Source organism: Mandrillus leucophaeus, unplaced genomic scaffold, assembly GCF_000951045.1.
Source record: "Mandrillus leucophaeus isolate KB7577 unplaced genomic scaffold, Mleu.le_1.0 Scaffold267, whole genome shotgun sequence".
In the NCBI taxonomy this organism is placed as follows: Eukaryota; Metazoa; Chordata; class Mammalia; order Primates; family Cercopithecidae; genus Mandrillus; species Mandrillus leucophaeus.
Window position 1 is genome coordinate 1,616,979 of NW_012102776.1, and position 15,126 is coordinate 1,632,104.

General features: G+C 41.3%; 1 protein-coding gene across 1 annotated transcript in view; it reads right to left on the reverse strand.

Annotated features, from left to right (window-relative positions):
* Positions 1-5,409: 5,409 nt before the first annotated feature.
* The window catches only part of TMEM123 (transmembrane protein 123), a 61,326-nt gene continuing 51,609 nt past the window's right edge, over positions 5,410-15,126 (reverse strand). The window contains exons 3-5 of the mRNA XM_011984396.1: positions 11,228-11,515; positions 10,805-10,958; positions 5,410-7,999 (exon numbers count right to left, since the gene is read on the reverse strand). Of these exons, the coding sequence (XP_011839786.1) occupies positions 7,975-7,999; positions 10,805-10,958; positions 11,228-11,515 (467 nt within the window). The 3' untranslated portion in view covers positions 5,410-7,974. The remainder of the gene's footprint in view (positions 8,000-10,804; positions 10,959-11,227; positions 11,516-15,126) is intronic.

The following is a 15,126-nucleotide window of genomic DNA, read 5'->3' on the forward strand; positions in this document are numbered from 1 at the left end:
TTACTCATGTCGCAGAGATCTTTATTCATATGTCTTACTGCTGATTTTCTCCCTACAATGATCCTATTATCCTGCCACTCCCTTATCTTTAAGATGGTAAAGATAATTATCAATAAATACTAGGGAACTCAGAGACCGGTGCCGGCGTGGGTCCTCTGTATGCTGCGCGTGGATCTTCTGTATGCTGAGCGCCGGTCCCCTGGGCCCACTTTTTCTTTCTCTGTACTTTGTCTCTGTGTCTCATTTCTTTTCTCAAGTCTCTAGTTCCACCTAACGAGAAACACCCACAGGTGTGGAGGGGTAGGCCACCCCTTCAGCTGTCAGCAGGAGAACAGAATGGTTATGCTAGTCCCAAGCCAACTGCATTCAAATTGCCTAGCCGCAGGCCATGTGACTCCTTAGGGGCAGAAACCATGGTTATTAGGCCATACCCTTTCTGGTTTAGTCTTATGGAGGGAGGGCCACCATGCTTCTCTGCCACTGCATGAACCCACACCATGCTCTTCTCTGTGGTTCTGACAGTGGGAGCTCCTACCCTGCTTGAGATCAGATCATAAATCTCCATGCTCCTGGATGGTGTGCTTGAGTCCTGGGGAACCAGTACCAAGTCAGCAGACTTGTGCACTGGCCCCTTGGGCTCAAGTACCAGCTGTGATAGGGAGGAGCAAATTGTCCCCAGGCTGCCAACAAAACACTCAGATGGGGCAGTGGTGGCTACACTATGGGGTCAGGTTCTCCCTGTCCCGTCCCTCCCCAACAAGCCATGGGAATGGCCAGACAGGCAGTCTTGGGAGGGACGAGCAGGCATGGGGCATGCTCAGATGTAGCCTGTCTTTGTGGCATATAAGAGTGAGAGTGCCTGGGCCCTGCTCATTCCCTGGTCTGGCAGACAGCAGCAGCTGCACCAGCTTACGACAGGACATAGAGTCTTGGAGATTGGTGCCCAGAGTCACGCTTTGTTTAAATTGTCCAGTACATGGAAGCCTTTGAGGTTCTATGCGAGTTCAAATGACCTCTGTGTGTGGTCACCAGGTAATTCCCTAGCTCCCTCTGCCAGTCTGAAGGTCTGTGGGGTCATGGAACTCTTCTGTAGCTAAGATCTCAGAGGCCTATGGCAGGAATGTGGTGCCCAGGGTTCTTTCACTCACCCTTTCCTGGTCTGGGGCCAGTCTTGGCACTTGGTGATATCAAGCATGCAGTCCCATTTCTTCCCTCTTCCACCAGTGTCTCCCATCTTCTCTTGAATTTCAGTGTTCTCTTTTTTTTTTTTTTTTTTGAGATGGAGTTTCACTCTTGTTGCCCAGGCTGGAGTGCAATGGCGTGATCTCGGCTCACCGCAGCCTCCGCCTTGCGGGTTCAAATGATTCTCCTGCCTCAGCCTCCCAAGTAGCTGGGATTACAGGCATGTGTCACCACGCCTGGCTAATTTTTGTGTTTTTAGTACAGACAGGGTTTCTCCATGTTGGTCAGGCTGGTCTCAAACTCCCGATCTCAGGTGATCCGCCTGCCTCAGCCTCCCAAAGTGTTGGGATTACAGGTGTGAGCCACCGCGCCCAACCTGTTCTCTCTTAAAAGATCTGTTCATGTGATTTACTCAATATTTTTGTTTCTCTTTGTGGAAGAGGCACATCGTAGCTGCACTCTAGTCAGCCATGTTGAACCTGGTATCTTTATTGCATTTTTCATTTGTTGTACTCTGCAGCTATGGAACTTTTTTTAAATTTCGATCTATTAAATTTCTCATTTTGTGTTCCTGATTTCATTGACTTGTTCCTCTGTATTTCCTTAGTGTGCTGAGCTTCCTTAAAATGATTACTTTGAATTCTTTGTTAGGTAGTTTGTTGCTCTCCATTTCTCTGGCATTAGCTACTGGGAAATTACTGTGTTCTTTTGATATTGATGTTTCCTTGGCTTTTCATGTTTCTTTTTACTTTATGTTGATGTTTGTGCATTTGGTGCAGCAGTCACCTCTTCCAGACTTTTCAGGCTGGTTTTGTTAAGGAAAGACTTCCCTGTGCGGGGGATGTGAGGGCACTGGCTGGGTGAGGTGCAGTGATTCTGGCAGCTGTGAGGATGCAGCAGTGTGATCTCCTTGTAGCTGTTTCAGCTGAGACCACTGTTGAAAACTGCAGGGATCCTCAGCAACCAACACTGTCAGTGTTTGCAGCAGTGGTAAGGGCTGTTGGGGTGCTCAGTGATGATGATTGTAGGATCCTCTTGATCTTTCTTTCCCCGACCAGGGAAGTTGTGGCTAAAGGGATCCTTCTTGACACTGGGTCTGGCATGCAAGCACACTTGAGGTGGTAATGAAACTGGTGTCTGATGAGTGATGCCCAGAGAGCAGCATGTGTAAAGGGACTATAGCTCTGGGGTGGTAATGGCACTGGTGACCAGGGCACAGACACCCTGCTGACAGTTGATAATGGTATGTGAAGTATGGGAGCTTGTGAAACAGGCAGGGACAAGAGCACAAGTGTGCACACAGCTACAGTAGCTTTAGGGTTGGGGCAAGGCCTGGCCCTCTATGACGACTGAGCTGGTCTCCAGGGTGTAAACAGATAGAGAAACCTTGGCTCTGGGGCCCAGGGTGCAAACTCCCTTACTATGGCAGTGGCTTTACTGTTTGCAGTATAGGTGTGCACAGCCCAGCCTTGGAGTCAGGGCCTGGAGTGTGGGCTTTCAATGGCAGCTGAGTTGGTGTTCGGAGTGTGGACATGCAGAGAGATCTTGGCTCTGGAGTGCAAACTGGCTTGCTATGGCCATGGCTGTTGGTTACCTTTGTGGCAAAAGAAGGTGGTATCCTCTGCAGAGCAGGCCACATGACTGATACTGATAGCCCCTGCCTTTCTTCTTAGCCGTCTTCTGGTGTCTCAGGAATTCTGATCTCATAAGCAATTCTTTATGTGCATTTTTTTTTTTTTTTTTTAATTCTCCACTAGGTTGTTGCACATTTTTTAATGGGCCCTTGAGGCCAGACGCAGTAGCTCATGCCTGTAATTCTAGCAGTTTGGGAGGCTGAGGCAGGAGGATTGCTTGAGCTCAAGAGTTTGAGACCAGCCCGGGCAACATAGTGAGGCCCTGTTTCTACTGAGAAACAAAAACAACCAAAAACTTAGTCAAGCATGGTGGCACCTGAGTCCCAGCTACTTGAGAGTCTGAGGTGGGAGGATCACTTCAGCCCAGGAGTTTGAGGCTACAGTGTGCCATGATCACACCACTGCACTCCAGCCTGGGCGACAGAGTGGGAGATCCTGCCATTCATTAATTCATACAAACATACTAACATACATACATATATAAAAAGACAATTGCCCTTGAGCCCTCCAGGGCTATTTTGGTTTGTGGATAGCAGTGTATATTTGTTTCTTTTGACAGGGTATGAAGGCTGGTATCTCCTACTCCACCATTTTGGTGACGTCACTTGCCAAAATTTCTATATACTTCTGATTTGCGCATTTTTTGGTAGGTAGAATGTAATTTTTAAAAAGTGATTAGATGAAAGTTAGGAGGGTCTTTTTACCCCCAGAACAGACATAATATTTATTACATCCACTCTCGTACCTATGGACTAAAAGCAAGACACATACCCACACCTAAAGTTGTTGGGGGAGTAAACTGTGCCCATTTTGAAGCCATAGCAAGGTGAGGAGGGAGGCAGAATTGTGAACAAATATCGAAAGAGGGTACTTTTAATCTTTTGGGAAAAAAAAGGAGAGGGTACTTTTTTTTCCCTTGGGTATCAGAAAATTGGCTTTGTCGGGATTAGTAAGACTTTAGCACTTGTGCAAGACAGTATCCTAAATACTTTACATGAAGTATCCTATATAATCCTCATGCAATAACTCTGTGCAGTAAGTACTGTTACCATCCCCATTTTACAGATGACATGGAGGGTAAGAGGAGTAACTTACCCAAGGTCATACAGCTAGTATATAGTAGAGGAAGCACTTAACCCCAAGCAATCTGACATCAGAGCTTGACTATAGGAGGATACTTAAAATTTTTTTTGGCTGGCACAGTGGCTCACACCTGTAATCTCAGCACTTTGGGAGGCCGAGGTGGGTGGATCCCCTGAGGTCAGGAGTGCAAGACCAGCTTGGCCAACATGGTGAAACCTCATCTCTTCTAAAAATACAACAATTAGCTGGGCATAGTGGCAGGCACCTGTAATCCTAACTAGAGAGGCTGGAGCAGGAGAATCGCTTGAACCTGGAAGGTGGAGGTTGCAGTGAGCCAAGGTCATGCCATTGCACTCCAGCCTGGGTGACAAGAGCAAAACTCACTCTCAAAAAAATTTTTTTTTTCTTAAGACACCATCATTTTACCTTGGTTGTCTATAATATTTAAATCCATTCTCAGATACAAATTATATCTCGTTTTTTCTTTCTTGAGGTATAGTCTTGCTCTGTCACCCAGGCTGGAGGGCAGTGGTGTGCTCTCGGCTCACTACAACCTCCACCTCCTGAGTTCAAGCGATTCTTCTTCCTTAGCCTCCCCAGTAGCTGGGATTACAAGCACACGCCACCACAGGCGGCTAATTTTTCTATTTTTGGTAGAGATGGGGTTTCGCACGTTGACCAGGCTGGTCTCGAACTGCTGACCTCAGGTGATCCGCCCGCCTTGTCCTCCCAAAGTGCTGGGATTACAGGTGTGAGCCACTGCATCCAGCCTAAATTATATCTACTTTTAAAGAAGAAAAAGACTGTTGAAAATACCATACACTAATGCATTTGTAACTGATTTATCTAGAGAATAAATTTTCTACCATTAGTATACCAATTTTTAAAACTCTGTCCAGAGTTTTATTTGCAGCAGCTGCAAATAAAAATCCTTTTAGTGGTTCTCATTATTTTGGTGTACATCAGAATCACATGGTAGGCTCATTAAAATAGACTGCTAGCCAGGTGCAGTGGCTCAGTCCTGTAATCCCAGCACTCTGGGAGGCCATGGCATGAGGATCGCTTGATGCTAGAAGTTTGAGACTAGCCTGGGCAACACAGCGAGACCCCGTCTCTACAAAAAATATTTTTAAAATAGCTGGGTGTGATGGTGCATGCCTGCAGTCCTAGCTACTCAGGAGGCTGAGGCTGGAGGATCGCTTGAACCGAGTCGAGGGGTTCAAAGTTATAGTGAGCTATGATTGTGCCACTGCACTCCAGCCTGGGTGACAGAGCAAGACCCTATTTCTAAAAAAAACAGAGTGCTGAGCTCTACCCCAGAATTTCCAACTCAACATAATTGGGTTGGGGCCAAAGAATTTGCATTTTCTAACACGTTCCCAGGTAGTGCTGCTGCTCCTTACCCAGACAACCACACTTGCAATCTGCCCTTTTATTTTGAGCGTTTTCTATTTATCTTGAAAATGAAATTTCATTAAACATGAAATAAAGCAAAATCACACACTTAAAATTTTAGAAGGAGAACAATTTTATTCTAAAAATAGATCTTGGTAACAATGAAATACCAAAAGCTGGTCATTATAATAAAAAGAAAAGAAGAGTTTAACTTTTTTTCCTGAAAATACAAAATTATCACTATAATATACTGCCAACTCTGTTTATCTGTATTTGAATTACTCCTTTCATGGATTATTCAAGAAAATTTTAAAATTGGCTTCTGCCTAGTACTTATACATCTGGATTGTTTTGATCTTCAAATAAATACATTCTCAAGGAATGCAAGCAAAATTGAGCATTTTCCTAAGTAAACATAATTAGGAAGGTAAATTTATGCTTAGGAAATGTGATCCAAAGCAAAATTTTTTTTTGCATAACCATTTCCCTCAATTTTTATAGATAACAACAACCAAAAAACCCTGCATTGAAAGTACTGGTATTTGCAAGTAACAAATTATACTACTTATATACAGAGAAAAGACATAACTAAACTACCTCAAATCCAATGCAGAGGAAACTTTCAGGGCAAATGACTTAGTACTTAAAAAGTGGTTTTTCTATCTTCAAAGGGCTAAAGAAACAAGTATTCAAAAAGAAACTTCAGGTCGGTCCACAAAGTTCTGACTGACTTGAAGTAGTGAAATACCAAGAATGCAGTGGACAAATTTAAAAGGCCTTCATTAGAATAAAGTATATCTTAACTACATTTTGCAAAGAAATGAAGCAATGGTTGCATAACCAGTCAGGGCCAAGTTAGTAACATACAACTCAGCCATCAGCCCACATCTCTTTCAACTAATCTAAATGTATTTTTCAGAAAATTTCCTCCACACTCTGTATGTTACATACATCCAATCGTATCCATATTTTGGATAATTTTTTTCTATGTTCATCAGATTATTGGTTATAATGCACAGCAAGCAGAAATGATCCATTTCAAAATTCTTAATATCTAGCATTCTCTGCAAAACAAAAGCTGACCACAGTAGTTTTATTGTATTCCCGTTAAATGCAGGCGCATGTTCATTAGGACATCTGAGCTATTTTTAGGACCTTCAGAAACTGGTGTGATTTACTTTGGCCCTCTGAGATAGAAATGCGATCTTACTATTTACTGTGACTACATACCTCTCTTTTGTTAAAGCCTGACCCTGAGTTTTGAGTGCTGGAATATAAACTGTGAAACGGAAAACACTCCAAAATACATTGTGGCTAATACCGGTGTCTCTACAAATACTGTGCTTTTTCTGTCCATTAACATAATGCATCTGAAAGTACTTCTCCTTCAGCATGGAGTAAGAGGGATCTGAGGGAATATCCAAATCAGGAAGGAGGAAATGTCCTGCTAAAAATTCCTCTCAAAACTTTCTAAGAATTTATTCTAAAATATGTTGGTGTTTTAGTATAAAAAATGTCATTTCCCCAAATCTCTGAGTAATACCAACAGTGCATGAAAGAAAATACAGCATTTTCATCCTGCAGGTTTAGTAGCCTGGGGGAAGTCCCACAATCCCTGGGTTAATAAACACAGCATTAGGCTACAGTTTTGACTCTACAGAATTCTAAATGTTCCTTCGAAAATCACACAAGGGGTTCTTTTTCTTAAAGTTAGGTGTGTTTACACTCAATTAAAAATTTCTAGATATTGAAAGCAGCTCTACAGTTCTTAAAATATTCATGAAATATAAGATTAAAATTAAATGAACTAAAGTAACTTCCAGTGGTGACAATATTCTCACAGTAGCAAATAATCTAACTTCTAGGTGTTTTTTTTCCCTATATTGCCAGGATTATTTAATACTGACAGCTAAGTCTTTAAAACATTATTATGTTAAACACTGCAGTTTACCTAAATTACACAGAGAACAAAAATTACATCAACATTGAAAGCTCAAAAGAAGTTAATAAAAAATACGCTCTTTAATGCTCCAATGGATCCCTAACAGGGTTAAGCACAGATATTATTTTGGGTTTCATTTGAAAATTTTCTTTTTCTCGGAGTATTTTGTTTCTAGACCAACTACTACAGTTTAAAGCACAAAAAAGGTTGATGTTTTTCTTAAACTATGCTTCAGATCTGGTTTACTTGATTGTATAATTTCTGTGTGGCATCAGTAATCGGGATACATCCAGCTCTGAAAAGCACTGAAGTTCTTTTTGTGAGCTCCAAAAGATACCCAAAATCCTGAGTGCTGTGACAAACTCCTTATTTGTATGCCCAGATGGCACTTTCAGTGATGACACCTTTCAATTACTGGTTATATGTGACCAATGCCCCCCCACCCCCGGCCATTAAAAAAAAAAAAAAAGAGATAGGACTTGTTTGTCTTACTATGAGCTTGCTAAAAGTGAATATAAACCATTATATTCACTGTCTGTAAGCTCCAGATGTTTATTACAAAACCCAAACCCGTTACCTTGAGGAATCTTTACATATTTACGTAATACACTGTACATTAAATGCATGGCCTGTTTATACTATTTTCAAAAAAAGAATATTGTTTTAAACTATTAATAAACCAAAATTAATTGATAGGGCGGCATCAATCTGTCTTCCTTCCTTGGTCCATGGATTTCCTTAAATGATGGCATCATGTTCATCTCTGTAATATATTAAAAGTTACAATTACTTTGTTTTGTATTTCTGTCAAGACTAGTTACGTTCCTATTTGTTAGTTAAGTAACATTAGAACAATTTCAAGCTGCACAATCAAAATTGTCATTGTTCTGTGTAAAGTTCCTTAAGTATCCAGTATACCGTAGTGGTTAAAGATATGGGGGTTATGGCATGGGGATCCACCCATCTTGTCTTGCTGCGATCACAGACACAGACATAGCTTCTGTTTGTAAGTCCCTATTAAATATTTCTTTCTACCTGGGCACAGTGGCTCATGGTTATAATCCCAGCACTTAGGAGGTCAGAACAGAGGATCACTTGAGCCCAGGAGTTTGAGACCAGCCTGGGCAAAACAGTGAGACCACCATCTCTACAAAAAATTTAAAAATTAGCCCGGTGTGGTACTGCATGCCTGTAGCCCCAGCTACTCAGCAGGCTGACATAAGAGGATCACTTAAGCCCAGGAGGCTGAGGTTGCAGTACCACTGCACTCCAGCCTGGTTGAAAGAGCCAGACCATGTCCCCCTCCCCCAAAAAAAGTTTCTGAGAAACTGGGTATGTCAGCCTCTTTTCCTTTGGCCTCTTAGCTTCCTCAGACTTTTAAGGGTAGGTTTGCCCAAACCTGCCCACTGCAAAGCACTCTGTTTAGTTATAGTTTCCTTTACGTATTCTTTCATGTATTGACCTTAAAAAAGAACGTTTCTGAATATGCCTTTAATCTGACAAAATATCACCTTGATATTCTTTTAAAATGAGTTTCAGCCTACAGCCACACCATTGTGAATGTGTCTGATCTCATTTGATCCTGGAAGCTAAAGTGAGTTTGATGGGATAAATACATGCAATGCAACTTCATTTAAATATAACTTTTAAAAATATGTTCTTAAGGCCAGGCATGGTGGCTCACGCCTGTAATCCCAGCACTTTAGGAGACCAAGGTGGGAGGATCACCTAAGGTCAGGGGTTCGAGACCAGCCTGGCCAACATGGTGAAACCCCGTCTCTACAAAAAACACAAAAATTAGCTGGGCATGGTGACAGGCACCTATAATCCCAGCTACTGGGGAGGCTGAGGCAGGAGAATAGCTTGAACCCAGGAGGTGGAGGCTGCAGTGAGATGAGATCGTGCCATTGCACTCCACAGCCTGGGTGACAAGAGGGAAACTCCATCTCAAAAAAAAAAAAAAAAAATCTGTTCTTAAATTATCATTTTTGTTTAAGTATTAGTAATGTAACTGTTAGATCCAATTTTTATTTATGATGAGATGTTTGTTTAAGAGCTTATATCAATAAACTGAAATTCTGGGAAACTTCCATGTTCTTATTTAGTACTTCTTACAAATATATCAAGAAGTTTGATTTGCTTTTATGTGTACTGAATCATATGTAGTGTCAAAACTGGAAGATTCCCTCCAATGGCCTAGTCCAACATTTCCCAAAATGTATTCCACACAATACTAGTTCCAAGAGATAGACAGTATTAGCTCCCCTTGAAAAGGGGCAGGGGGAGGGATTTAATCATTTAACAAGTATTTTGGTTAAAAACTTGGGAAACAGTTCATACTGTATTCCATCCTGGAAAATCATAATGTATATCAACATTTTAAAGGCTTAGAGAAGTCTTATAGTAAACTGTTTTAGTTTACTTTAGTCAACTGAACATTTCCCAAACTTTTTGATATAGGAACTCTGTGTGTGGGACACATGTATGTCAAATGTTAACCCACAAGGCATATTTTGGAAAACAGTCATCTGTTCTACGGTATTTACATACATTAACAATCAAAAAAGTGAATTAGCTCTTGCATATATGCAATGGAATGAATGTTTGTGTCACCCAATATGAATATGTTGAAACCCTAATCCCAGTGTGATGATATTCTGAAGTGGGGCCTTGGGGGAGGTAGTTAGGTCATGAGGGTGGAGCCCTCATGAACAGAATTAATACCCTTACAATTAGAGGTCAGAGAACTAGCTAGCCTTCTTTCTGCCATGTGAAGAAGGCCCTTACTAGAACTCAACCATGGTGGTACCCTAATCTTGGACTTCCAAGCATCCAGAAGTGTGAGATATAAACGTCTGTTGTTTAAGGCACCCAGCTGTGTGATACTTTGTTGTATCAGCGTGAACTAAGACAACATGTAAGATTCAAAAAACATAAACAAAAAGGACTATTGGAGCAACAAAATTTTGGATATGTCCTCAAACCATAAGACCTATAGAGCTACATTTAGGGTAAACATGGTTTGTTGATTGGGTCTTGTTGATAACGCACATTTATAAAGAGAGTTTTGCTATAGATAAAATGATAAATTATATTATTTATACTAACTACTCATTTAAATTATCAGGGATAATGAGGGTGTCAGAGGAATTTCTTTTGTTTGTCTTTGTCATGGAAAGCAAAAGCCATGGTTTTACCAAGGATGCTATTTAGTACCACAACAGACACAGACATACTAAGTCAACCGCCTGCTGAGAACTGGTATTTCTTATGATTAGTGGTATGAGTAAGTGAAAATTTCAGGGTGAGTTAACTCTGGTCTCTTGTAAAGTATGTTTGACACTAGTAAAAATACATTTTTGTAAGTACATACATCCATTTTCATTTGCAAATAATTATAATCACAAGCTTGTATATAATTTACTTTGGGCGAAGAGGGTTAATGGGAATGTAACTCATAAATCTATCAATTATTCATCCCTGAGATGAACACTGGCTTGATATTTTATCATAATTAAAGATGTGCAACAACAATTTTTTTTAAAAGTCCTGGCCATTCAAAACTTACATGGTTCTATACCGAATGCCTCTTCTTGAGTAATACATTTTGCATCCAATGTAAAGAATAGATAAAACTCCCAGCGTTAATACAATACCACCAACAAAGCTCCCAGTATCAAATTTTGATCCTTTCTTTGCTTCAGAATGCATAGTTGTTGTGACTAGAAAAAAACAAAACAAAAAAGGGCTTTAGGTGCTTTTTTTTTTAAACACTGTAATTAGAAAAAACAAAACAAAAAAGGGCTTTAGGTGCTTTTTTTTTTAAACACTAATTAAAGCGCTCTGATTTTCTGCGTGAAGAACATTTAATTAGGAATTAAGGAAAATCTAGGCATATAAAGTTTCTATATTATTTTTGAAAGACAGAATAATGACTTAAACGTGGCATTTACTTGCAGCATAGGAAAAACAGGTCAGCTTTAATACATACTTGTTACTGATGAAGCAGCAGATGTCACTGAACTATTGTGGGTTACGGTCATTGTGGATGTTGATATCTGAGATGTGTTCTGTGAAGCACTTGTTGTTTTGGGTGTAGACTTTAAGGTGGTAGAAGTCATATTTGTTGAGACTATCGCTGGTATTGTTGTATTAGATGCTGCTGTGGGTTTCATGGTGGTGACTGTCATACTGCTGGAGACTGAGGCAACTGAAGTTGGTGGTTTCGTAGTACTGTTGGAAGTTTCATTTGTATGGTTGGAAGGCACATGTTGAGTCTCTGCAATAATATCAAGAAACATTAAAACCAGAGCTATGATTTAGGGAATAAGATCCCATTTCACTGAGACTTTCATGGTCACAGACAAAGCAAGAGATCTTACAAATACAGCAGCATTTAACATACTTAGCCCATTAATACTTTGCACTATACTGCAATAAAATGTCTCAAACTAGTTAAAGACTCAACAGAAACCAAGTCTAAATTTATATAAAGTTAGAAATTTTGGGGAAAATATGAAGAACAAAAACCCCAGAAGACTGAGTTCCCTCAGTGCAGGGACATGTCTTAATCATCTCTGTCTGAACATCTCAACATACTTCATATCACATAGTAGGCTTTCAACAAATACCTATTGAATGGATGGATAATGAATATAAAAATGGTTTTTAAATTTCCAGTTCTCTGCTATACCTTCTAAGGGGCTTTGAGGACAATAAATTCAGTAGCTGCATGTTTCTAACCCTGCTGGTAGAATGAGAAGTGCAAGTGAATTATTCTTTGTAAGAGTAAAGCCAACTTCCCCCTATGCATTAGGAAGTGAAATACCATCACAGAATGTGGCTAGCTGTCATACTGGTAGTAATGATTTCCCATAGCTGGAAGGACAGTTCTAAAACTATCTGTGAAAGTTTTAAAAATCCAAAAGTCAATTTGATATGAAAAGAAAAATTAGTGATTTAAAATACACAACTCAAACAATACCTTCGCTCATACCTGAAACTGAGTTTTTCTTTTTTGTGGGGTATGATGTAAACAAAAACAAATAGGTACTGATGTTGTTAATGCTCTTTTTTTTTTTTTTTTTTTTTGAGATAGCGTTTCACTGTCACTCAGGCTGAAGTGCAGTGGCAAGATCTTGGCTCACTGCAACCTCCGCTTCCCGGGTCCCAGTGATTCTCCTGCCTTGGCCTCCTGGGATTATGGGCGTCTGCCACCATGCCGGCTAATTTTTGTATTTTTAGTAGAGATGAGGTTTCACCATGTTGGCCAGGCTGGTCCTGAATGCCTGACCTTAAGTGATCTGCCCGCCTCGGCTTCCCCAAGTGCTGGGATCACTGCCTTCTCCTTTCCCCCAGTGAGAGCAGTACCAATGCCTTAGGGTTCCTTGCCCCACCACTGCTGCCAAGTACCAAAAGTGGTACTTCATATATTATCCTATCTGCCACAACTATTTTGGCCTTATTCTTGAAAGATACATAGATTGGTATTTGTTTATTTACTTAGAGACGAAGTGTCACTGTGTCACCCAGGCTGGGGTGCAGTGGCACGAGCTCAGCTCACTGCAATCTCCGCCTCCTGGGTTCAAGCGATTCTCGTGCCTCAGCCTACCGAGTAGCTGGGATTACAGGCACGTGCCACCATGCCTGGCTAATTTTTGTATTTTTAGTAGAGGGCTTCACCATGTTGGCCAGGATGGTTTCAAACTCCTGAAGTCAGGTGATCCGCCCACCTGAGCCTCTCAAAGTGCTGGTACTGCAGGCGTGAGCCACTGCACCTGGCCCCATATGTATTTATTATTATTATTACTATTTTTGAGACAGCGTCTTGCTCTGTCGCTCAGGCTGGAGTGTGGTGCCTGCGATCTCTGCTCACTGTAACCTCTGCCTCCCAGGTTCAAGCAATTCTCCTGCCTCAGCCTCCCTAGTAGCTGGGGTCACAGACATACACCACCACGCCCAGCTAATTTTTGTATTTTTAGTAGAGACGGGGTTTTGCCACGTTGGCCAGGCTGGTCTTGAACTTCTGACCTCAGGTGATCTGCCTGCCTTGGCCTCCCAAAGTGCTGGGATTACAGTTTGAGCCACCATGCCCGGCCCCCACTATTACTTATTTTTGACTTAACTGTCAAAACAAGTTGGTTTTAATAGTGCCGCTTACCTGCGTATCAGGTTTTACTACTGACATTTCTACTACTTTCTTCAACTTTGGGTCTCTGTGATCTCTTCTACTGAGTATGATCTATTTTCTTAATAAGGCCAAAGGAATTAATGCTTTTTATACTACATAGGCGAATAAATAAAAATTATCTAAGTAGGTAATACAAATGCACTAAGTTCAAATGACCTTGAACTAATCTTTTCTTATTCAAGTCTGAATGTTCTATAAAGATATAAGTAATAGAATTTAACATTAAAATAATCACCTTTTATTTTAAAATGCTGAATGGATTCTATTGCAATGAAATTAAATACAGCAAAGAACCAACGTTTATATCATATCTTTAGAACAGAATGATCCTGCGGAATAAAACAATGGGCATGATACTGCTTTTGGATTCAACACATACACACTCCCTTCCCCCTGGGCTCTGGTATAATAAAACATTCTTCAGAGATACTGCACAAAGTTACGTGGGCAAAAACGGGAAGCTATAATAGGTTAGTTCTCCGCTAAGTCAATCCAAATGTGCTAAAGACACAAAAAATTTTGTCAATTTCTATGAACTGACAAAACAGGCAAAGGAAATTTTGCATTCAACTGTGTTTCCTGATGCTTAAAAGTGTAAACGAAATGCAAGGATGCTCTCAGAATTCACATCAGATGACCCAGTCTTCTGTAGTAAGTAAACAGTCACTTGTTTTCCTCTGCAAATGATACCATCCCAACTCCGGTCTTCTTTCCTCTCCCTTAACTGTTGAAATGCTGACTGGCACCTCTAGGAGTGGCACAGTTAACACCTGCACAGAGATGTAGAACGGACAATCCATGCGGGACTTGCAAGGGGTGAAGCTTTATCTAACTCTGCCCATCTTGGCCACTCAGTCTCCTCCAGCCTCCGATAAGCTAAGGTTGAAGAATCTGAGGCGCATATGTTGCTGGAGGGTGTCGGTGTGCAGGGTGTCCACTCTGTCCTCTGTCTATGGCAGGGGAAAAGAGGAGAATGCCATCCTTTACCTCACACCAGCCTGGGAAGGCTTCCAGGGCACTACCTGAAGAGCTGGACAAGCATCTACTGGACTTACATGGACACAGATAGTACGATTTGATTCAAGCCTGAACAAAGGAAGACACTATGACTGAGCTCCATCTACCCATCAGCTAAGTTTAAAAGGCTGCACTAGGAGTAGACCACACCTCCACCAATAGCAAAGGTTCTTGTTTCCCATGAACCAAATCAAACTTCATGGATGATAAATGACATGGGATTGCCTTAAAAAAGACAGCTTCCTGGGGCTGAGCACGGTGGCTCACGCCTGTAATCCCAGCACTTTGGGAGGCCGAGGCAGGTGGATCACAAGGTCAGGAGATCGAGACCATCCTGGCTAATACGGCGAAACCCCATCTCTACTAAAAATACAAAAAATTAGCCAGACGTGGTGGCGGGCACCTGTAATCCCAGCTACTTGGGAGGCTGAGGCAGGTGGATCACGAGGTCAGGAGTTCGAGACTAGCCTGGCTAATACGGCGAAACCCCATCTCTACTAAAAATACAAAAAAAATTAGCTGGTCTTGGGGGCGGGTGCCTGTAATCCCAGCTACTTGGGAGGCTGAGAGAGGAGAATCACTTGAACCCAGGAGGTGGAGCTTGCAGTGATCCTGCCTGGATTACAGAGTGTCTCCATCTCAAAAATAAATAAATAAATAAATCACAAACCAACATTCCTTAG